The sequence below is a fragment of the Saccoglossus kowalevskii genome, chromosome 2, assembly GCF_978046115.1.
Source record: "Saccoglossus kowalevskii chromosome 2, keSacKowa6.1, whole genome shotgun sequence".
Taxonomy (NCBI): domain Eukaryota; kingdom Metazoa; phylum Hemichordata; class Enteropneusta; family Harrimaniidae; genus Saccoglossus; species Saccoglossus kowalevskii.
Window position 1 is genome coordinate 10,596,138 of NC_140642.1, and position 26,267 is coordinate 10,622,404.

Genomic DNA, 26,267 nt, shown 5'->3' on the forward strand with positions numbered 1-26,267 from the left:
GACGCAAACGTTCGCGGTACGTTTGGGTAGCCATTTTGTTTTGTTCATTTCTTTGTACTGGGTTGGTCTAGTTTGGTTACCCCAAATCCTAAGATTTTATCATCTTTTTAGGGAAATTAATCCATAAACCCTTCACCAAGTGTGAAAGAAGCGATCGATTGTTGGAATGAGTGTATTGGTGTCTCCAGTAATGCCGTTCAACAACAGCTGTGAATCTGTTGCAGACACTCCAACTTCTGACACTAGTGGTTCGAGTTTTGGCGAACTGTTTCCCGATTTGGCTGATCTTGTGAGTGCTGCTTCAACTGCATCAATTCCATCGATCACCGAAGGCGCTGACACGACAAAGAAGCGCCACGTTATCAAGATTAAAATGCAGTCGGAAAAAGACGAAAAGATGCTGATGGAATATTTACTAGGCAAGTCAAATAATAACTCTACCCCAACCTTGGAACTTGTAAAGCCGCATACAATTATACCAAACGACCTCCAATCAGTGTCCACTACTACAAGTACCAACGATATTGAGTGTCTCTCACCATCAGTTACCTCGACTGTGACTAATCCCGCTATACCATCGTTGCCAAACGCCCCCTTACACCACATTGAACCAATCTCCCAGTCACAGGATTCTTTGGAATTGAAGTTAGCGGAAGGCGACGCTCTCAACAAAAATGCAATCAACGCCAGATTGAACAGACTGAAAAAAAAGAAATATGTTGAAACCTTAGAAAGCTCAGTTAGGACTCTAACTTGTGAAAACACAAAGTTGAAAGACGAGAAAAAGCAACTATCTACTAAAGTTGATACGCTCGAAAATGAAATCACGTATTTGAAAGGTGTGCTGGCCAATCAGAGTGAGTTGTCCTCGCTTCTCACTAACATTGGAAACACTCCTGGCGTAAAGTTTCACAGTACACTAACTACAGTGGATGAGAACACATGCAATTGCGAAATAAATACACCAGCGAAGAAGAGAAAGTTAGATTCCGAGACTGCTACAAATGCTAAATGTCGACCGGTAACCAGGGCAATGAGATCTTGTGGACAAACTGTCAAGGAATCCAATAAAAGTAGCAGCGACAAAAATGTTTGTGGATGTAAAAAGTCCACATCAAAAGTTGATGTGCCTTCAAAATCGGAAGCAGCTGGCGTTTGCTTACATGTATCAAATGGATCAGTATCTTTGGAGTTCTGTTCAAGATGCAACAACATTGCTAAGGAAGCCACCCAAAAAGAGCAGCTACACACAGTGTAAATACAGAAGCAGATGTTCATCTTGGTGGAGTATTATTATTAGACCATGGTCTGTGATTTCATTAACTAACTTGGTACTCTTAGTTGCGTCAAAGACAATGTCTTTGGTTACATTGTACAAATATAACTTGAGATAAAAAATGAATAGGACCTGTTGCCACCTTCAAGAACTTATTTTTGAACTTTTGATTCAGAAACAAAATATGAACTTGTAACATCGAGGCCAGTCATTCCTTCTGTAATGACTGGTGTCTTTGATCTCCTTTGGGATTTTTTTTTGTATTTCTGAAATGGTTTGCAGAACACACGTAAATCCGCTTTCAGAGTTTTTTTTCTGTTTTATTTCAGATTATGGTAATGGAAGATCAGAAGTATAGTTCAAGTTGTGTGCAGAGTGCAACAATGGGTTTAAGTATACCATAATAAATGGTCCGTGTCAATTTCATACATTTTCTTATGAAATCATTTATCAACAATTTCCCGATGCAGACTTTATTATTCCATGAACCCCTGGAAGTGACTGGGTCCTCTCAAAAGATCTTTTCTATTTTTACAGGTGCAGTCTTTTGAATCTCTTTTTGAAAGAATATTGTGGACGTTTTGATAAAAACCATAGTAAATGGTAAACAATCTAATATGTTATCCTGGGATGGACCACTAATGAAAGGCTTTACATTGTAGATATTCAGATTTACAGACTCTCAACATAGACCCGTAATGGTATCAAACTAATTTGGCAGAGTCCTACGTCTGTATCACTCCATTTTAGAGCCTTTTTCAGAGTTGGTATGTTTAGGTTTGTCATTTTCAAAGGAAGTCTACTAAATTTGAAAGTTTTTTAGGCCTCCTCTAGGTTAAACTGGACATGAATTCTTTGTCATAAATTCCATAAACAAGTCGTGCTGTGAAAGTGTTAAGCTAAATTTATTTTTGGTTAGCTGTCATTCATCACAGAAGCTGTTACCTGAAAAGTTACAAATAATGGATGACAAGTTTTAGACTGACTTTATTCAATATGTTTAGCCAAGAAATATAGTTGAGCATTGATTTGGTTATTAACTTTCATTCTAAAATTTATTTAAATCCAACATTCTGTTAACTGCACCTAATTGCTGATTATGCACCTCAACACCAATAAGTGGATCCATCCCAGATTGTGTGGTTGTCATTTTACACTTGGTATTTGACTGATACTGTTTATCTTTCCTTTTTATGCTGGAACTGACAATGAACGATGAGGCAGGCATTATTATGAATATGCTTGACCTTCGTTGCACCAAACCTGAAGGCAAGTGTACTATAGGGTAAAGAGTAAGTAATTGGTAGGTTTGTAATGTAATATATAGGTAGGTATAACCAAGAGAAATGATACAGCGGCTAGGTTTTGCAATACCTTTATTTGTAGCAAATAGAGATTCTTGTAAGATGTGGAAGGCTTTATTGAAGCAAGAATTTTCATTTATTATATCTTTATTTATCAAATTTAATGAGTTCATTAATCTCCCACAACAAAACACCTTGGTCATTAAATTAGAAAAATATATAAATGAATATTTTATTCAAAATACCTTGCTGCTTTGACCATGGCAAATGTACAATCTGAAAATCCTAAGTTTGTAAAAAAACAAAAAAATGCATCTGTTTTTTCTTGCCTGGATGTGTTTAAATATTGTACAGTATATATTATGACTTAATAAGGTTCAATGTTCAAGTAGCTTTTGTTCAAAATTGTAATTACTTTTATAGCTAAATTTATTGTCACAGCTTAAAATATTTGCCCTTTTAACCTATTCACTGCCATATTAGCTGCTCAATGATGCATAGTGACCAATACTTCGAATTTTGGCTACCAATATTCAGGGGGAAATTAATCGCGTTTAGACATGCAAATTTGCTGATTTTTGGGCATTTTACAGGGGAGACATATTTGTTCATTTTGGACCACACAAATTGCTTCTAAATTACAGTGGCAGTGAAAGGGTTAAATGCAGTTTGAAATGCATGTACAGCACAGAAATGCGAAAGTGGGAAAAAATTTTAATAAAACAAAAAAGCTGATGGATGTCGTGGAGATTGTTTCTTGCATCGTTTTGGGTGACCAGTCATTCAGGGGGAAGGGGACAACTGCTCTAACACATTTCTGCAGTTTAAGCTTTCAAATTTGTTTTATACTAATTGTTAGAAAAACCGACTGTATGCTATGAAAGAATAGAATTTGTATGTCACCAAATCCAGCCGATTTCTGATTGAAAAAATACTTATCTGATTGGTTCATTTAAACAAACGCAGGTGAGCTTATGCCACAGTCTTGGCATGCCTTGTTCTAATTAGACCAAAATTACATTAGCTACATTATTTCATTGTACAGTTGATATGTCATCTAAAAAAAAAAAATATTGATATAATATTTATATAATGTATATAACAATAACCAATTGTTAGCTAATAACTGCAGTTTTGTTGCTACAAACTTAATTTAGTGGGGGTTTGTTTGCACATTGTGCATGGTACAAAGAACTGTCAAGTGCAGTACTCCAGGAATTTTACAGTTTGATCATTTCTACAATACAAGTGTACATTTCCTTCATTAGCATAATTTGTTTCTCAAAAGTTTGAGGAGAGATGCCTGGAAGAACACTGAAATTGTGTTTATACATTGTACATGGAGGTGTTTTCATATTTAGTCTTGCCAAGATGTTTTTTGAATTTATTGTCAATGTTAAAAATGCAAAATAAGCTTCATAATTGGCAAGCATTTAAGAAAAAATAAATTAAGTTACTAGATTTTGATTTTCATCCTTCCCACTCCATGAACTTTTTGTGCTTTCTTTATTACCCCCTGAATGAGCACACTCGTGTGTTTGCTAACATGAATTTGATGAAACTGAATTAATCATTGGTTTGTTAAATAAAAGCAAAAATTTCACTTGTATGATACTGTAGCAATTATCGTTATTTGTGATTAAAATGTTTTCTTTAAACTAATAATTGTAATTGATGCAGTTGGTCACTCTATTAGCAGAGGCTCTCCCAGCAATTGGAGTGCTGGACAGTTATGATTTCATTACTGCACTTAAGATACTAAGGTTACTTGCTGTCATCATCGTGAAAGTATTGTGAGAAAAATTTACAGTGCTTTTTAATTATTAAGTTACTACTGGGGGGGTGTGATCAGGTTAGACTTGGGTACCAATCATTGTATTGAATGTTAAATAATTGCCCTTTTTCGTGTACTATTTTCAATAGTCATCAGTTGGTGCAATAAGGGCAGACGTTAATGCATGATAGAAAATGTCATCGTACTCGTAAACGTTTCATTTACATTCCATGCGTTCACTGAATCTTTCATTTGATTTACCTACTCTGATCAAAAGTGTGGTGTTATGTCCAATAAGCCCACACTTGTGTTTCCACTAATAAAGTGTACTGTTTTAGGTAAAAGTTTCCTATAGCTGATGGCCTATGTCTAAAACTCGAAGCATCAACTCAAATGTGCTCAATAGTATTCACATTTACCCAGACATTTCTTGGATATAGCAAGTTCAAACAAAATGGCTTGCAGGTGTACTGTTTTTGTTTGAGACCATTGTAGTGGAACTAATTCATCAAAATGAAGTACCGGTATTAGTGTTGTTCTAAATCAAGGTTTTGTTCAAAACCTGGTGTGTACATTAGGCATAGTGCTAAAAAAAAGTTCTAGATCTAAAGTGTTTAGCGGGTTAGATTCAAAACTGATTCACAGTGGCAAACTGTTTTGTTTTAATGAATGCTTTCTAGAGACTTGTCTAGTTCTGGAATGACAGAAATGCTAAATTTTTATGAATTTTTGGCACAGACCATGAAACGAATTGACTTGCATTTGTGTCCCAAGATGCATGATGTACCGGTATGTATGTAGTTTGAATGTGTTATCAGTCCAGGCAGTTCTGTGATGCAGGTGGCAACATGTGGGGGTCATTCAACAAGTATAAGAGGTTACACCCAACCCTGTGATCCCTGGAGGTTAACTCGTTACAATGTTAGGTTTACTCTTGCATATAATGGTATATCACAGAATTGTAAAAGTATAATTTAGAGTTAAATGAGACAGCTCTTAATAAGTTTGGTAGATACTGAGACCCAACTGTCTCTGATGTTTTATTTGTATCAAGATTTAAGATGGGCAGCATGTATTTCCTTGGGACTGCATTATGAATCGCAGCTCTGATTTTGATTGTGTCATTTTAGATCTAGTGTTTGATATCATAAATTTAGTTTTGGTGTACGTGTGTGCAGATGCCATCTTGTCTGCACTGTGACACTGATTCTTATCTGAATTGGATGTTGTCTGTGGAAGCTATTCCCAGCACTAAATTGATGATTCGTTATGCTTTAATGAACATTTTCGAGTCTGACAAAAGTCAATCACTGGATATTCCCTTGGTTTTCCAGTAATATTTTATGGAGATTGGTCAATGTAACGCCATCCTAGGCCAAATGATGCAGTTCAATTTATAACCACCATCTTTGATCAGCTACTCCCTGCCCGGTTATGTTTATAATCATACAGACACTGCTTGAATGACAAATGTTGTAAATATTTTGTTTTTAATCAATCATGCCAAGTGATAAGTCAGTAAATAAACTTGTTTTGTCACCCTCTAATTTTGTGACGAATAATCTGCTAAATTGTTTTATTAGTCCCCGTTCGAAGTCCGAAAACAGGGACTTATAATTCGGTCTCTGTGCATCCGTCCGGAGTTGTATCTCAGAATCCTGTGGTCCGATTCCGTTCATTCTTTGCATGTGTCTAGTACCTTATGTGGGACATATGCACATGCAGTGGCTTAGCGATTCGATTCAAAATGGCTGACTGGCAGCCATCTTGTTTTTTGAAAATGTTGTATTTTGGACATGCTTTGTCAGTTGTCATTCAAACTTGGTACATAGATTATACAGGTTAGGATACATGTCCATGACAATTTATTTCGCAATTGAATCAAAGATGGTCGACTGGCAGGCATCTTGTTTTTTTTTATGCGGCATCTTAGATGTGCTCTGTCAGTTTTCATTCAAATTTGCCATATACACGTACTTTATACATGTTAGGATGCATGTCCATGACAATTTGTTTCAAAATCTGGTCAAGGATGGCCGATTGACATCCATCTGACTTTTTGGCCTTACTACTATACTTTCACAATTTATGTACCATTTTCATTCGTATTTGGCATATACATACATACATATCAGTGTGTTTCATAATCAGATCAAAGCTGGCCGAATAACGGCTGTTTTCATTTTTGGCCATATTACTACTACACGGAACACGTGTTTTGATGTAAATAAACAATCTTTTGTATACACCACGTAGAACTCAAGTTTCAAGGACACACTCGTGACAACCCCTCCACTTTAATATGACGAGCACAAAGAGAACTTTCAAAAATTTAATGGGAACTGTGTCATTTTCAATGACTTGTTATCTATTTCTTGTGTGTGTTGAATGTGTTTTCTGTCGCATAAATTTATGCAATCTAACTGATCATCTACCAGGGTATACAAGTAAGGTTAAACTTCCTAGTAATCTAAAGCATTATCACTGGCATGACCACTCTGTATTCCCTCCCTAATCACATCACTGGCATGACCACTCTGTATTCCCTCCCTAATCACATCACTGGCATGACCACTCTGTATTCCCTCCTTATTCACATCACTAGCATGACCACTATGTATTTCTTCCCTAATCACATCACTGGCATGACCTCTGTATTTCCTCCTTAATTACATCACTGGCATGACCACTCTGTATTCCCTCCCTAATCACATCACTGGCATGACCACTCTGTATTCCCTCCCTAATCACATCACTGTCATGACCACTCTGTATTCCCTCCTTATTCACATCACTAGCATGACCACTATGTATTTCCTCCCTAATCACATCACTGGCATGACCTCTGTATTCCCTCCTTAATCACATCACTGGCATGACCACTCTGTATTCTGATCCTAATCACATCACTGGCATGACCACTCTGTATTCCCTCCCTAATCACATCACTGCCATGACCACTCTGTATTCCCTCCCTAATCACATCACTGGCATGACCACTCTGTATTCCCTCCCTAATCACATCACTGCCATGACCACTCTGTATTCCCTCCCTAATCACATCACTGCCATGACCACTCTGTATTCCCTCCCTAATCACATCACTGCCATGACCACTCCGTATTCCCTCCCTAACCACATCACTGGCATGTCCACTCTGTATTCCCTCCCTAATCACATCACTGGCATGACCACTCTGTATTCCCTCCCTAATCACATCACTGGCATGACCACTCTGTATTCCCTCCTTATTCACATCACTAGCATGACCACTCTGTATTTCCTCCCTAATCACATCACTGGCATGACCTCTGAATTCCCTCCTTAATCACATCACTGGCATGACCACTCTGTATTCTGATCCTAATCACATCACTGCCATGACCACTCTGTATTCTCTACCTCATCACATCACTGGTATGACCACTCTGTATTCCCTCCCTAATCTCATCACTGCCATGACCACTACATATTCCCTCCCGAATCACATCACTGGCATAACCACTCTGTATTCCCTCCCTAATCACATCACTGCCATGACCACTCTGTATTCCCCCCTAATCACATCACTGCCATGACCACTCTGTATTCCCTCCCTAATCACATCACTGCCATGACCACTCTGTATTCCCTCCCTAATCACATCACTGCTATGACCACTGTGTATTCCCCCCTAATCACATCACTGCCATGACCACTCTGTATTCCCTCCCTAGTCACATCACTGCCATGACCACTCTGTATTCCCTCCCTAATCACATCACTGCCATGACCACTCTGTATTCCCTCCCTAATCACATCACTGGCATGGCCACTCTGTATTCCCTCCCTAATCACATCACTGGCATGACCACTCTGTATTCCCTCCTTAATCACATCACTGGCATGACCACTCTGTATTCCCTCCCTAATCATATCACTGGCATGACCTCTGTATTCCCTCCCTAATCACATCACTGCCATGACCACTCTGTATTCCCCCCTAATCACATCACTGGCATAGCCACTCTGTATTCCCTCCCTAATCACATCACTGGCATGACCACTCTGTATTCCCTCCCTAATCACATCACTGCCATGACCACTGTGTATTCCCCCCTAATCACATCACTGCCATGACCACTCTGTATTCCCTCCCTAATCACATCACTGCCATGACCACTCTGTATTCCCTCCCTAATCACATCACTGGCATGACCACTCTGTATTCCCTCCCTAATCACATCACTGGCATGACCACTCTGTATTCCCTCCCTAATCACATCACTGCCATGACCACTCCGTATTCCCTCCCTAATCACATCACTGCCATGACCACTCTGTATCCCCCCTAATCACATCACTGGCATGACCACTCTGTATTCCCTCCTTAATCACATCACTGGAATGACCACTCTGTATTCCCTCCTTAATCACATCACTGGCATGACCACTCTGTATTCCCTCCCTAATCACATCACTGCCATGACCACTCTGTATTCCCTCCCTAATCACATCACTGGCATGACCACTCTGTATTCTCTACCTCATCACATCACTGGTATGACCACTCTGTATTCCCTCCCTAATCTCATCACTGCCATGACCACTACATATTCCCTCCCGAATCACATCACTGGCATAACCACTCTGTATTCCCTCCCTAATCACATCACTGGCATGACCACTCCGTATTCCCTCCCTAATCACATCACTGGCATGACCACTCTGTATCCCCTCCCTAATCTCATCACTGCCATGACCACTACATATTCCCTCCCGAATCACATCACTGGCATAACCACTCTGTATTCCCTCCCTAATCACATCACTGCCATGACCACTCTGTATTCCCCCCTAATCACATCACTGGCATAGCCACTCTGTATTCCCTCCCTAATCACATCACTGGCATGACCACTCTGTATTCCCTCCCTAATCACATCACTGCCATGACCACTGTGTATTCCCCCCTAATCACATCACTGCCATGACCACTCTGTATTCCCTCCCTAATCACATCACTGCCATGACCACTCTGTATTCCCTCCCTAATCACATCACTGGCATGACCACTCTGTATTCCCTCCCTAATCACATCACTGGCATGACCACTCTGTATTCCCTCCCTAATCACATCACTGCCATGACCACTCCGTATTCCCTCCCTAATCACATCACTGCCATGACCACTCTGTATCCCCCCTAATCACATCACTGGCATGACCACTCTGTATTCCCTCCTTAATCACATCACTGGAATGACCACTCTGTATTCCCTCCTTAATCACATCACTGGCATGACCACTCTGTATTCCCTCCCTAATCACATCACTGCCATGACCACTCTGTATTCCCTCCCTAATCACATCACTGGCATGACCACTCTGTATTCTCTACCTCATCACATCACTGGTATGACCACTCTGTATTCCCTCCCTAATCTCATCACTGCCATGACCACTACATATTCCCTCCCGAATCACAATACTGGCATAACCACTCTGTATTCCCTCCCTAATCACATCACTGGCATGACCACTCCGTATTCCCTCCCTAATCACATCACTGGCATGACCACTCTGTATCCCCTCCCTAATCTCATCACTGCCATGACCACTACATATTCCCTCCCGAATCACATCACTGGCATAACCACTCTGTATTCCCTCCCTAATCACATCACTGGCATGACCACTCTGTATTCCCTCCCTAATCACATCACTGGCATGACCACTCTGTATTCCCTCCCTAATCACATCACTGGCATGACCACTCTGTATTCCCTCCCTAATCACATCACTGCCATGACCACTCCGTATTCCCTCCCTAATCACATCACTGCCATGACCACTCTGTATTCCCCCTAATCACATCACTGGCATGACCACTCTGTATTCCCTCCTTAATCACATCACTGCCATGACCACTCGGTATTCCCTCCTTAATCACATCACTGGCATAACCACTCTGTAATCCCTCCCTAATCACATCACTGGCATGACCACTCTGTATTCCCTCCCTAATCACATCACTGGCATGACCACTCTGTATTCCCTCCCTAATCACATCACTGCCATGACCACTCCGTATTCCCTCCCTAATCACATCACTGCCATGACCACTCTGTATTCCCCCTAATCACATCACTGGCATGACCACTCTGTATTCCCTCCTTAATCACATCACTGGCATGACCACTCTGTATTCCCTCCTTAATCACATCACTGGCATGACCACTCTGTATTCCCTCCCTAATCACATCACTGGCATGACCACTCTGTATTCCCTCCCTAATTACATCACTGCCATGACCACTCTGTATTCCCTCCCTAATCACATCACTGCCATGACCACTCTGTATTCCCTCCTTAATCACATCACTGTCATGACCACTCTGTATTCCCTCCCTAATCACATCACTGGCATGACCACTCTGTATTCCCTCCCTAATCACATCACCGGCATGACCGGCATAATCACATCACCGGCATTCCCTCCCTAATCACATCACTGGCATGACAATGCTGTATTCCCTCCTTGATCACATCACTGGCATGGCCACTCTGTATTCCCTCCTTAATCACATCACTGCTATGGCCACTCTGTATTCCTTCCCTAATCACATCACTGGCATGATCACTCTGTATTCCCTCCTTGATCACATCACTGCCATGGCCACTCTGTATTCCTTCCCTAATCACATCACTGGCATGATCACTCTGTATTCCATTCCTAATCACATCACTGGCATGATCACTTTTATTCCCTCCCTAATCACCTGCTTAGTTCAGTCACTAGAGTGACTGTAACACGACTGGATAGATCATTTGTCACCTCACCTGACCTGAACTGTTGAAGTATTTTGGTATGTCTCTGACAGTAGTCTAATTATATTCATGATAACATACTTTTGGCATTGTTTTATCTTGAATGTGCTAGGAGTATTATTTTCGAACTGCATTTGGCTTTGAAATGTTGATGACATATTTGGCACATCTGAACAAAATGTCAGTGGTAATTTTTAGTTTGACATTGTATGTACTTGACCTATTAACCTTTAAAAAGAGCACATCACATTCATTAAAGGGTGACGGTCGTCGCGCAGCGCATGTGCGACATTTGTGTTGATAAACATGATTTTTCCGAAATCCATTGCGCTTTGATCGGGCGATCCTTGCACTAATAACCGCCTGTGACTCCTTCGATACCTCCCAATCACCTATAAAACACCTGCGCAACAATCAAAGTCGCCATTTCTGTGCAAGAGTTCTTTGTATTTATGTTGGTGATCGTCGCGGAAGTACTATGAGGGATTGCATGATGGGAGTAAAATAAGTTTAGAAAAGTGAAAACTAGAGTGACTGTGAAATGAAGGATGGTTTTAAATATTAAATATTGAATTGGTATGAAAGGGCAGTAAATGTAGCCAGAATGCAAGGTCAGAATCCGGATGTCAAAATTCGTCACAATACATCAATCATGGAAGCGGTAATAGCCTTGATTTACAGTTTGCGTGAATGGCAAATTCTGTGCAATGGAAATTAATACAAGAAATGCTGACTAAAGACAGTTTCTTTCAGTAAACAGAGCAACCTTGGGACGTTTATCTTGGTAACTTGGGACAGTCGTTCGCGTGAAACAATGGACATACTTCTCCAAGATATCAATATCATTGGCCAGAGTTAATTACCCCGTACATTAATGAAGTGTTTTGCCAGTATGTTTGTTATTATTTGTGTTCTAGTTTTTGACTCAAGCAATGTATTGTGCACGTTCCAAATATGAATACCAGCCTTTATTGTACCATACACTGTATGCATCACATCACATGTCCCAGTACTACGTGGTATGCCAGTCTAGATGACAAATATGATAAATTAGACTATTAAGCTATAAACACTGTATCAAAATGTTATGTATTAATTTCTTTTCTCTATCAGATATGTAATGAGATTTTATTACCTTGCTCGTATCATCGTAGATGTTATCATGATATGATATAACATGGCGATAAAACAGTTTTTATTCAAGTTCAAACTTATAAAAAGTAGCAATAGTTTTAAAAAAAGGGTTAGACTCAAGTGCAAATAGAAAAAATATCTGTATACAAGACCAAAATCACAGAAAATGCGATGTAAAAATTAAGAAACGAGCAGTATGTTGTTATCTTGTACCGTAATCTTTGAGGTTCGCTTGACAAAATTGGATTTTAATAGATGGCGCCCCTTTTTTCACTTCACCGCCGCGATGATTGTGTTAATGTACAACTTCGGCATGGAGCGTATATGCATTTCAGTATCCACATTTCAGCAATGTCCGTTATAAATTGTTATCAATACAGGAAATGTTTTATTAAAAAGAAAAATCGGAGAAAAAAAGATCGACAGTTCACTCAAACACAATATTAGCAGAAGACATTTATACTGCTGATAATGGAATCAGATTGTATAAGGTGCATTGAGATTAATACGGTACATCTAGTATCATATGAGGAACATAAATATTAATTATTTTTTATAATAACTATGACGACTGTTTAGCCTGTTTTCTGGGTAAAATGCTTAGATAATATATTTTATCATTGTTTTGGGTTTTTTGTACTCATTTTTATCAGGCAAAGAACAGAGATGTTACATTATTAGTTTGTTGTCCATCTATACATATGACATAATATCTAGGTGCTCAATGAACAAAATTTAGATTTACTTCTAAGTATCGAAGCCCCGACTTTCAAATGGCTAAGCCCTGAGTGTACTATTTGCCACATGTGACCCAACCCGTTAAATGCTAACAGACACGCCATCACACCAATACAGTGCCACCAGACTCGACAATACAATCTAAATTACGTCATTTCTATATCATGACAATTAATTTAATTTATCCGATAAAATTACATCGAAATAATTGAATTAGAGTAATGTGTTGTGATGAGAACCACCCCGTAAAATCCGTATTGCCATTTCCTTAATTCAGCCGGCATCACGTGCTACTTCGGCATGTGACCCGACTGTATATCATAACAAACCATGTGACGTGTTTTACCTTTGTTCCGTTAGTTCCTCTTTTGCCAAGACATAAATACATAATCATCATGTGAATATCGGACCATTAGACGTTGAGCCGTTTCTCAAGGTGTATATGGCGGAAGATGACAGCGTCTCTCCTTATATACGTCACTAGTATTCTGGCTCTTACGAGACCCGTTCAGACTAGTAAGTATCGCGTTACGATTTGTAAATCTCGTAAATCTGCGTATTAATTAATTAATTAATTTATTAATATTGAATTAATTTTATGATACATGTACTATGCATAATAATGAAGACATATTTCACATGCCATGATTTCGACATGGCCCAATCGTATTATGTTTACAGGCTGGAATACATACGTAGCTGAGCTGGAACGATTGCAGAACAACAGTTCATCGTCAGAACTCCTTAAAAATGTTCGATCGGTACGTATTTTTTTAATACACCCACCCATACCCATACATACACCCATAATCTCTTTAAATATTCTGAAATTCGCACAATTTGTATCATTTATCTATAGATTCCGATGAATGCCGGCTTGTACTAATAGTATGTAGGTCACCTTGTGAAGTCGTTTGTTATTTATAAACACCAATGACCTTGACCTGAAAATTAGGTCACTGCTGCCACGCATCAATGGCGCATTGCTTTACTGGGTTCTTTGTTTCGTTTGTCTTGATGGTACCATGACAATAGTCGACTGGAAACACAGTGCTGGGTGTATATGGATAGGGACACAGGTAATACAAACATGCTAGTGCCCATTTAATAGCACAGAACAAACCATAACTAAATTATTTATCTGTTAAACTTGACAGACCAACAAACCAAGTGGCTTGAAAGATTTCCCATGCAATGTAGGTATTGTGAAAGGAGAGAAAGTAGCAGATTCAGGTATTGAACAAAATATTTATTTTAACATGCCATTTTAAATGGTGGCGGTCGTCAAATCAATTTCGCCGTGGGTTCCATAGTGATGTTTTCAATGATTCTAAAACACTTTGTGCATACGATCGACATTCAAACATGTCTTGCACGACAATATCAATATATTTTTCTTCACACAGAAGTTTGTTTTCGTGAGCGTTTCATGGATTTACTACATAAGAGAAAATGGCGTTTTTATACTGTTTTGAACAGCAAAACATTGTTATTTATTTATACCTGGTAGGTATTATTGCCTGCTTACGTGTGTTTGTTTGTATTACTTCTAGTTCATTCACTGCGGCCCGGTGATGTAAAGGTTGTCGGTGCAATCGGAGATTCTCTCACAGTATGTATTCTGTTAAATTAGGTGTTGTCTTTACTGGGAATGCGTTTGCGAATAAATCAGAATAATAATATCATGCTTTCCACAAGGCTGTCAATTTTATCAACTTGTTAAAAAAAGCTGGTTTAAAATCAAATCGAAATGAGATGCTATTCTGCATATATCGCTCACAGGTGACAGCCGAAAGTGGCATCAACTCATTTGTCTTTTTTTTTTGTTCGCACACAGCTTTGTTCAGTTTGTTGAAAGATAATATTGATTTTGAATTACTTAATAATAATACAAATAGAATTTCAGATTTCAGATTAGATCGACCCTCGAAAAAAATTTTGGGCGGGCGTCGCCCCTCCAAAATAAAGCTGAAACCTTTTGTGTCAGCAAAATTTGTCCCTCAATATGCAGGAAATAGCGTGACAGAGGGTTTCAAAATCTTTAAGGGGGAGAATGCCCGGACCCCCTAGTAAGATCGCGCCTTCGGGGCAAGGTCGGTGAGCAGATCTCGCCCATCATGCAAGATTTCGTGCCGTCGCCTCTGATCAAAGGTCGTGACAATGTCAGACATGGTTTCACTTCTGCACAAGTAACACTACAAGTCTTTGTTGTACCATAAGGAAGTGTGCATGTATGGAAATCCCGTGGAAAGGTTCAATTATGAACGGGAAATAAAAGTACGGCAACCCAGTTTCCCATACCCTGCATTAACACACGATTTACTATTTTATAGGCTGGTAATGGAGCTCGTGCATCAGTACTTCCACAATGCTTGATTGAATACAGGGGATCATCATTTAGGTAACCATGGTAACATTCAATCACCACGATCCTAACTTCTGTTATTTTTAAAGAAAATGGAAAGTTTACATCGGCAGAAAAATATAATACTGCATATGATTGTTTGAAACATTGAGTTGTTTAGGGCTCAACCATTTGAAATAACGAGAGGTGTCTAGAAGACTGTGACCATTGCATTTGTTTTCGCGGTGTCATGCCTGTACATTTTAATTTTGTTAGTGTGCCAATTTATTGTTCCAGCAACAACGGGCATGTACTTTTCCCTCTCTCAATGTCTAGCTTGCAACTAGTTTTTCAACAAATCCTTCAGCCACCCCATGATTTTAAACGGTCAACCCCTAATAGGGTTGCTATAATCATGCTTTTATTTGTCTTCCATCTTATAGTGTTGGTGGAGCTAATGTTCTCGAAAAACAAATAACTTTTCCAAGTGAGTATGTTCTAAAATCAAATTAAAAAATAACTTATTAAGAAAGAATATCTTACAATCACAAATATAGTATACCTCTATATATCATGCGATTTGCATCTAATTCGTGTTTTTATTAGAAGCTAGATTAATGAAAAATTACAAGGAGAAACAAATATCATCTTGGAAAATAATTAAAACCAAATCTTATATATCTTATGTTATTGTTACTGATTTCTTCTTATATATTACCATTTTGCTGCCTTGTATTATTTAAATAAATAAATAAATTAATTAATTGTATTCTTTTTATAGATATCTTAAAAAAGTACAATCCAAATGTGGTAGGTTTCTCAAAAGGAACGAGTATGAAATGGTTTAATGATGAGGACAAGTCTCAGTTCAATGTTGCCGTAGCCGGAGCAGATGCTAAGTAAGAAATAATATCTATTTTGTGACTCCTACACCTACTAAAATAAAAAAAAAGATGAATTTTTATAGTTGAATCTTGAATGTGTTCATTAGTTTGTTCAACAGTTATTCTAATTAGTCTTAAAGAAGTGTGTCATATTATAAAGAGTCGTTGTTATGTATTCTATATGTTACCTTACAGAGATATTTTAGGACAAGCCCGTGTATTAATAAAGAGAATGAAATCACATCATGCAGTGGATTTTGTTAATGATTGGAAAATTGTTACAGTATTAATTGGTGGTAATGACCTTTGTGATTGGTGCGATGACAAAGAAATATTCAAGCCAGAACGTTATATTTCTCACATCAGAGAGACACTGGATCTTTTACACTCGGAGGTGAGTACAAGGAACTGTAATGAGAAGGGAAGTAGGTACTATTTAAACATATTTCTGCTTTCGTTGATTTAATAAAAACGCCCTTTCATATAAACATACTGGTACATTGGTTTACAATGTGCACATATATTAGCTATAAGTGTAATCATGTATAAATACAAAGTATAGGCATATATTCATGTATTGGTTTAGTGTGGACATATTGGCTTAAAATTAAATATAAAAATATATTTACTAAAAATATATATTTGGTTAAAATGTGAGCATGCATTGGATTATAATATAATCAAAATTCACGAACATTTAATCATGAAACACGAGGGTTGAACTCGTAATTTGGCAACTACGTCTCGCTACTGAAAGCAAACGCACTGCCCGCTACGCCCCAATTATAAGGCAGCCTGATATGCTAGTGTGTAGTGAATGTGCTCTTACAATGACTATTTAGGCATGCTAATTTCGAATCTCTGACGTCACAAAAACGTGTAGAATACTGCACACAAATAAAGCCCAGTATTATAACTGTAATTACATATTTGATCATAATGTATACATCTTCTGTATATTTTCTAGATGCCTAGAACATTTGTAAATCTGTTGTTGGCACCTAATGTGATTGAATTAGCAAAACTGAGTGGAATCTCCTGTAAAGTGGTACACCAGTAAGTATTTAACTTTGCCTTTTTACATTCAATGTAGCCCATATTAATACTACATCTGTGTTCTTTTGTACAGTACATTGAATGCCATATCATACTGAACTTTTAAATTTAGTTTAATATTTTCCAAACTCAGCAATATCTTATATTATTTGTCATTATTAGTTTCTTATGTGAGTGTGCATCCTTTGGAAATGAAGTCAAGTTAATGCCCATTTTGCAACAATATCGGGTATGTACATTACCAATGTCTTCTATTTTATCGCAAACAGCATAACTTACTGTGTCTGTCACATGATTGTTTTGTTTTATTATTTAACATTTACTATCACGTTTTCTACATTGTATTGTTACAGTATTGTATTGTATTGTACGTTTTGTATTTTTCATTTATTAACCATCTAGTTCATTTAGTTTGAACAAAAACATTGGCACTAGTAAGCACAGCCTTAAACTAGCGCATTGGTTTGTACCTATCAATGGCGACCTCAGGAGGTTACCTTTCTAATTCTACAGATATCAGTGTTAACAGTAGCCGTCCTGTAGTTACATTTTACCAGGTTCGCACTGAGACCATTACTAAATCAGAGTAGCATTTAAAGCCAGTCTGACACGTGTTTATAGCACCCAACGTAGCGATATAATAGACAGTATCTATTACCGCGAGTAAGAATTGAATGACATAGTGTCGACCCCAGCTTGTAAAACACAATAACATGTAGTTTTATCTTTATACTTTTTTACAGGTTTTAACTAAAGAGTTAGTGGCTAGTGGTAGATATGACACAAAAGATGACTTCACCGTTGTATTACAACCGTTCCTTGAAAAGACAACTATCCCAACAAAAAAGGTATTATAATAGCTCTATTTAGGATGTGGGTTGGGTGAGTTGGGTTGGAGGGAGAGATTGTAGTTTGGATATAGCTATTAATTTTCTGTAGATTTCATTTACGATAATTTAATTAATTTAATATATCTGGTTTCTAATTAAATGATTAAAACCGAAAAATTAAAATAAAATTAATTTGGACATTGTTTTGTATATTGTATTTTATTAAATAAGCCAATTAAAGATACAAAATATTTCCATATAGTGTCACTTTGCACCTACATCAATAATTATAACAATTGAAAAGAATGAGCATTTTCAAATACTTCTTATTACAATCTTTCAACATTCACTCTCTTTTTTTATTTTTCAGTCTGGTGATGTTGATTATTCATACATTGCCCCAGACTGCTTTCACTTTAGTGTCAAAGGTCATGAACAGGCGTCCAAAGCTCTGTGGCATAACATGGTATGATGTTTCTATGTATAAGTCATCATAACTGCAGTATTTAAAGTACAATCATATAAAAATTAATATCTTTTGATTATTAATGATGTACTTTTCATTGATCATGGTTGTAATTTTATTTATAGCTTGAGCCTGTTGGAAATAAAAGTACATTATGGATGCCTGGTGAGCCGCTGCGTTGTCCAACTCAGGTTAGTTTATATCCTGCAATGACAAATATACATGAATACATATGTGTAGAATTTCCATGATTCATGTGTAGACATGCATGATCGCTAACAGCTGTACTGTCAAAAGGGAGCTAACTTAATCCCCTACAGATTGATAGACAGAAAGAAAATAATGTATATTGTCCGCATGTAGAGGTAACTTATGATATGTCTCTGTCGGGTCTTTATTTACTGTCACTTGTAGGAGGAATGCAATATAGTATACAAGAAAAGTTTACTCAGTTTTTTGAAAATTCTGTTTATTTTACTAATTACAAATGTTCATCAAAATTCTACATTTTTATTTGTTAGGCAATAATTTGGCAAATAATATTATATTGGACAATGCATCAATATTAGTGTCCATCTCAACACAAACTAATCTACATATGTTCACACCAACATAAACTAATATACATATGTCCACATCAGAATAAACTAATCTACATATCTTCACACCAACATAAACTAATCTACATATGTTCACACCAACTAAAACTAATCTACATATGTTCACACCAACATGGTGACTTTAATTATGATGTTCTATCTAATTGTACTCACTACTTGTTTAATTGCTTAGCTGATTTAGGCTTTTCTCAAATTATTAATGGTGTTACGAGGCCTGCGTCCGGTAAATGTCTGGACCATGTTTATGTAAATCATAATGAAAACGTTAATTTGGCTCTCATTCACAACTTGGGTATTTCGGACCATAACCCTATATTCGTGGTTCGCAAACTCCGTTCCTTCCCTCAGTCAAACAATCATGTTTCTATTCGTTATAGAAATTTCAAAGTGTTCGTTGAGTCTCTATTTTTGGCTGACTTTCGGAACACGCCTCTAATTTCCGTTCACAACATTACTGATACTAATTTAGCTTTTGGGACTTGGCATTCTATTTTTAATAATATTTAACATCAGAATAAACTAATCTAAATATGTTCACACCAACATAATCTAATATACATATTTACACATCAGAATAAACTAATCTAAATATGTTCACACCAACATAATCTAATATACATATGTTCACACCAACTAAAACTAATCTACATATGTTCACACCAACATAATCTAATATACATATGTCCACATCAGAATAAACTAATCTACATATCTTCACACCAACATAAACTAATCTACATATGTTCACACCAACTAAAACTAATCTACATATGTTCACACCAACATAATCTAATATACAGATGTCCACATCAGAATAAACTAATCTACATATGTACACATCAGAATAAACTAATCTAAATATGTTCACATCAACATAAACTAATACATATATGTACACATCAGAATAAACTAATCTACATATGTTCACACCAACATAATCTAATATACATATCTTCACACCAACATAATCTAATATACATATGTACACATCAGAATAAACTAATCTAAATATGTTCACATCAACATAAACTAATATACATATGTACACGTCAGAATAAACTAATCTACATATCTTCCCACCAACATAAACTAATCTACATATGTTCACACCAACTAAAACTAATCTACATATGTCCACATCAACATAAACTAATCTACATATCTTCACACCAACATAATCTAATATACATATGTACACATCAGATTAAACTAATCTAAATATGTTCACATCAACATAAACTAATATACATATGTACACATCAGAATAAACTAATCTAAATATGTTCACACCAACATAATCTAATATACATATGTACACATCAGAATAAACTAATCTAAATATGTTCACACCAACTTAAACTAATATACATATGTTCACACCAACTAAAACTAATCTACATATGTTCACACCAACATAATCTAATATACATATGTCCACATCAGAATAAACTAATCTACATATCTTCACACCAACTTAAACTAATCTAAATATGTTCACACCAACATAATCTAATCTACATGAGCAGACTAGACTAACTTCACCAAAGCTATTTTCTGCTGCCCAACCATTACTGCTCATCTTATATAGTAATATACTTTAATTTAATGTGGATTTCCTCGTGAATTAATGTGAATTTCGTCTTGATTTGCGTATTCTATCCTCTTGCATAATGGTGAATAAAAACAGAACTAATATAAATTTATTCACACCAACAGGAAAACCCGTTCTTTTACACAGCACTGAATAGTGAAAGTAACACCAACTTAAACTAATATACATATGTACACATCAGAATAAACTAATCTAAATATGTTCACACCAACATAATCTAATATACATATGTTCACACCAACATAAACTAATATACATATGTACACATCAGAATAAACTAATCTAAATATGTTCACACCAACATAATCTAATATACATATGTACACATCAGACTAAACTAATCTAAATATGTTCACACCAACATAATCTAATATACATATGTACACATCAGAATAAACTAATCTAAATATGTTCACACCAACATAATCTAATATACATATGTTCACACCAACATAAACTAATATACATATGTACACATCAGAATAAACTAATCTAAATATGTTCACACCAACATAATCTAATATACATATGTACACATCATACTAAACTAATCTAAATATGTTCACACCAACATAATCTAATATACATATGTACACATCAGAATAAACTAATCTACATATCTTCACACCAACTTAAACTAATCTAAATCTGTTCACACCAACTTAAACTAATATACATATGTACGCATCAGAATAAACTAATCTAAATATGTTCACACCAACATAATCTAATATACATATGTACACATCAGAATCAACTAATCTAAATATGTTCACATCAACATAAACTAATACATATATGTACACATCAGAATAAACTAATCTAAATATGTTCACATCAACATAAACTAATACATATATGTACACATCAGAATAAACTAATCTAAATATGTTCACACCAACATAATCTAATATACATATGTACACATCAGAATAAACTAATCTACATATCTTCACACCAACTTAAACTAATCTAAATATGTTCACACCAATTTAAACTAATATACATATGTACACATCAGAATCAACTAATCTAAATATATTCACATCAACATAAACTAATACATATATGTACACATCAGAATAAATTAATCTAAATATGTTCACACCAACATAATCTAATATACATATGTACACATCAGAATAAACTAATCTAAATATGTTCACACCAACATAATCTAATATACATATGTACACATCAGAATAAACTAATCTAAATATGTTCACACCAACTTAAACTAATCTAAATATGTTCACACCAACATAATCTAATATACATATGTACACATCAGAATAAACTAATCTAAATATGTTCACACCAACATAATCTAATATACATATGTACACATCAGAATAAACTAATCTAAATATGTTCACACCAACATAATCTAATATACATATGTTCACACCAACATAAACTAATATACATATGTACACATCAGAATAAACTAATCTAAATATGTTCACACCAACATAATCTAATATACATATGTACACATCAGAATAAACTAATCTAAATATGTTCACACCAACATAATCTAATATACATATGTACACATCAGAATAAACTAATCTACATATCTTCACACCAACTTAAACTAATCTAAATATGTTCACACCAACTTAAACTAATATACATATGTACACATCAGAATCAACTAATCTAAATATGTTCACATCAACATAAACTAATACATATATGTACACATCAGAATAAACTAATCTAAATATGTTCACATCAACATAAACTAATACATATATGTACACATCAGAATAAACTAATCTAAATATCTTCACACCAACATAAACTAATCTACATATGTTCACACCAACTAAAACTAATCTACATATGTACACATCAGAATAAACTAATCTAAATATGTTCACACCAACATAATCTAATATACATATGTACACATCAGAATAAACTAATCTACATATCTTCACACCAACTTAAACTAATCTAAATATGTTCACACCAATTTAAACTAATATACATATGTACACATCAGAATAAACTAATCTAAATATGTTCACACCAACATAATCTAATATACATATGTACACATCAGAATAAACTAATCTAAATATGTTCACACCAACATAATCTAATATACATATGTACACATCAGAATAAACTAATCTACATATCTTCACACCAACTTAAACTAATCTAAATATGTTCACACCAACTTAAACTAATATACATATGTACACATCAGAATAAACTAATCTAAATATGTTCACACCAACATAATCTAATATACATATGTACACATCAGAATCAACTAATCTAAATATGTTCACATCAACATAAACTAATACATATATGTACACATCAGAATAAACTAATCTACATATCTTCACACCAACTTAAACTAATCTAAATATGTTCACACCAACTTAAACTAATATACATATGTACACATCAGAATAAACTAATCTAAATATGTTCACACCAACATAATCTAATATACATATGTACACATCAGAATCAACTAATCTAAATATGTTCACATCAACATAAACTAATACATATATGTACACATCAGAATAAACTAATCAAAATATGTTCACATCAACATAAACTAATACATATATGTACACATCAGAATAAACTAATCTAAATATGTTCACACCAACATAATCTAATATACATATGTACACATCAGAATAAACTAATCTACATATCTTCACACCAACTTAAACTAATCTAAATATGTTCACATCAACATAAACTAATACATATATGTACACATCAGAATAAATTAATCTAAATATGTTCACACCAACATAATCTAATATACATATGTACACATCAGAATAAACTAATCTAAATATGTTCACACCAACTTAAACTAATCTAAATATGTTCACACCAACATAATCTAATATACATATGTACACATCAGAATAAACTAATCTAAATATATTCACACCAACATAATCTAATATACATATGTACACATCAGAATAAACTAATCTAAATATGTTCACACCAACTTAAACTAATCTAAATATGTTCACACCAACATAATCTAATATACATATGTACACATCAGAATAAACTAATCTAAATATGTTCACACCAACATAATCTAATATACATATGTACACATCAGAATCAACTAATCTAAATATGTTCACACCAACATAATCTAATATACATATGTACACATCAGAATCAACTAATCTAAATATGTTCACACCAACATAAACTAATCGACATATGTTCACACCAACATACACTAATATACATATGTACACATCAGAATAAACTAATCGAAATATGTTCACACCAACATAATCTAATCTACATGAGCAGACTAGACTAACTTCACCAAAGCTATTTTCTGCTGCCCAACCATTACTGCTCATCTTATATAGTAATATACTTTAATTTAATGTGGATTTCCTCATGAATTAATGTGAATTTCGTCTTGATTTGCGTATTATATCCTCTTGCATAATGGTGAATAAAAACAGAACTAATATAAATTTATTCACACCAACAGGAAAACCCGTTCTTTTACACAGCACTGAATAGTGAAAGTAAACCGAAAAGCTTTGCTACCTCATACGGTGGTAGTGCTGGTGAAGACAATCCAAGTGGGCGCACAGTGAATAGTGCTTTGATAGGGTTTATCGGTGTACTTGCTATTCTTGCCTGTGTTATTATAACTACTATGCTAGTGATAAAAAGCAGCAAGAACAAACTGAAGGGGAAAACGGAGGAAAATGAATGGCTATTGACAATGAATTCTGTTGATGCTTAATATATTTGTTAATAGGCTAGATATAGGCTCGGTAATGTGACACCAATCCTGCACTTTAATGTATATACCAATCATGTTTTAATGTTTCATTTTATTTACTAGAGTAATAAGTTGGTCACAACCTATTTTTTAATTATATATTATAAGTACTTTTAAATAATGTGTATTTACACAACGTGTCACTCCACACGTCAGCTGATTTTTTTAAAATATTTGTTATTTTTATTATAGATTTTCTTTGTGATTATTTTATGCATTTAAATCTTTGATATCATCAATGATAATATATATTCGAGACAGACACACACGCAATTAGGTGAGATCAGGGCAGTTTTAGTAAACAAAGATTAGGTTTATACCTCATGTGTATCAACAATTTTCAATGTTTTTGTGCAACTGTATTGATATTCAAGTTTCTTACTTTAAACCTGCTGTAGTTTGTATTTCTGCCGACCTCTATGTCCACGTCTACAGTCAACCTTGCATTACAGTGTTATTTTAATAAGCTATATAGGAATGTTATATTGTATATAATCTTTTATTGTGGTTGTATGGAACTTTTTATTTGCGCACATATTTATTTGGATTGTTCAATTGTTTGCTGATATAATTAGACTGAATTATATATGTAAATAAAATATATTGATGATCTTAATGACTCGATCTGTCTGGTGTTCTAGCTAGATCCCAAATTATATGCCAATTTTCCAACCATCTTGGCCGAAAACTGAATTTTGCCGGATTTCTACATTTCGGTTGTGGGATTTGGTGAAAATATTCACCTCAATGGGTGCATTTTATTCCGATGGCGGCGCCCTTGGTTACATGTGCATTTGTGTCATCATCACTCGTTTGTGATAATCCATATATACCACATTATAAAGCAGGTTTTCGGAGCGATAGGCTTAATTCTCCTGATTCATTATTCATCATGTAATTTTTATATCATAAATCCATTAGCGATGTGTAAAACATTCCTATCTTACAGCGTGTATTACACCCTTAGCCAGTTATAAGAAGACCCTCTCATTTCGTGCAGAATTAATGCGGACATTAATTAAAGGGCGGTAGTCGTCGCGCCTCGCATGCACGGGATATATGGGTCTCATATAAACTTAGATGGCGATATTGACTGTTGCGCAGATCAACGAGTACAAACTGAGACATTACCAAGCTTTAATTAGGTGTTATAGGTTATTGGAAGGTATTGAAGGAGTCACTGGCGGTAATTAGTGCAAGTCGCGCCCAGGTAAAATCCCATACTTGTGATTTCTATTAGAAGAGAGCACTGCATTATGGGAAAATCAATGTTTATCAACACAAATGTCGCACATGTGCAGGGTTACAACCAACAACCTTTAATGTTACATTATTGATCACTGAACTTAATTTGTACTTGTTTGATTAATTTAAATCACAGTCAAAATTACCTAATTTGCACATTTTGGTACATTTAACAAATTACTTAATTTCCTGAATTACTTGATGTTTGTGTATAAACTGTTCATCCCACTCAATGGGCTCTATGATAAACCTAGGAGGGTCCTGTGCTAGACTATGGAAGAAGCTATTTAGAAGAGCCTGGTAGTCTAGACCTCATAGCTATATAGGAAACCTTTTTCATCAATTCTGGGTCTTTGTAGAA

The 26,267-nt window shown here is 35.6% G+C and overlaps 2 protein-coding genes across 2 annotated transcripts; both read left to right on the forward strand.

Annotated features, from left to right (window-relative positions):
- LOC144357987 (uncharacterized) lies at positions 1-4,189 on the forward strand. Its single transcript, XM_078012016.2, has 2 exons — positions 1-1,879; positions 2,501-4,189. The coding sequence occupies exon 1, from the start codon at positions 167-169 to the stop codon at positions 1,256-1,258; it is 1,092 nt and encodes a 363-aa protein (XP_077868142.1). The 5' UTR covers positions 1-166; the 3' UTR covers positions 1,259-1,879; positions 2,501-4,189.
- Positions 4,190-11,973: 7,784 nt separating this feature from the next.
- Positions 11,974-25,277, forward strand: LOC100379026 (phospholipase B1, membrane-associated-like). Its single transcript, XM_085506185.1, has 15 exons — positions 11,974-12,053; positions 13,396-13,551; positions 13,717-13,796; positions 14,193-14,268; positions 14,589-14,647; positions 15,369-15,436; positions 15,823-15,866; positions 16,161-16,278; positions 16,459-16,657; positions 17,231-17,319; positions 17,482-17,548; positions 18,063-18,167; positions 18,520-18,615; positions 18,741-18,806; positions 24,362-25,277. Exons 2-15 carry the CDS (start codon positions 13,488-13,490, stop codon positions 24,620-24,622), a joined length of 1,392 nt encoding a protein of 463 aa, XP_085362311.1. The 5' UTR covers positions 11,974-12,053; positions 13,396-13,487; the 3' UTR covers positions 24,623-25,277.
- The last annotated feature ends 990 nt before the right edge of the window (positions 25,278-26,267 follow it).

Excerpts from the sequence above, each read along its gene's own strand:
- LOC144357987 (XM_078012016.2), top strand. The coding sequence starts at position 167 with ATGAGTGTATTGGTGTCTCCAGTAATGCCGTTCAACAACAGCTGTGAA.
- LOC100379026 (XM_085506185.1), top strand. The coding sequence starts at position 13,488 with ATGACAGCGTCTCTCCTTATATACGTCACTAGTATTCTGGCTCTTACG. Across the intron at positions 15,867-16,160 it reads AAAACAAATAACTTTTCCAA|ATATCTTAAAAAAGTACAAT; the intron begins GTGAGTATGTTC and ends TTCTTTTTATAG. Across the intron at positions 16,658-17,230 it reads TGGATCTTTTACACTCGGAG|ATGCCTAGAACATTTGTAAA; the intron begins GTGAGTACAAGG and ends TATATTTTCTAG.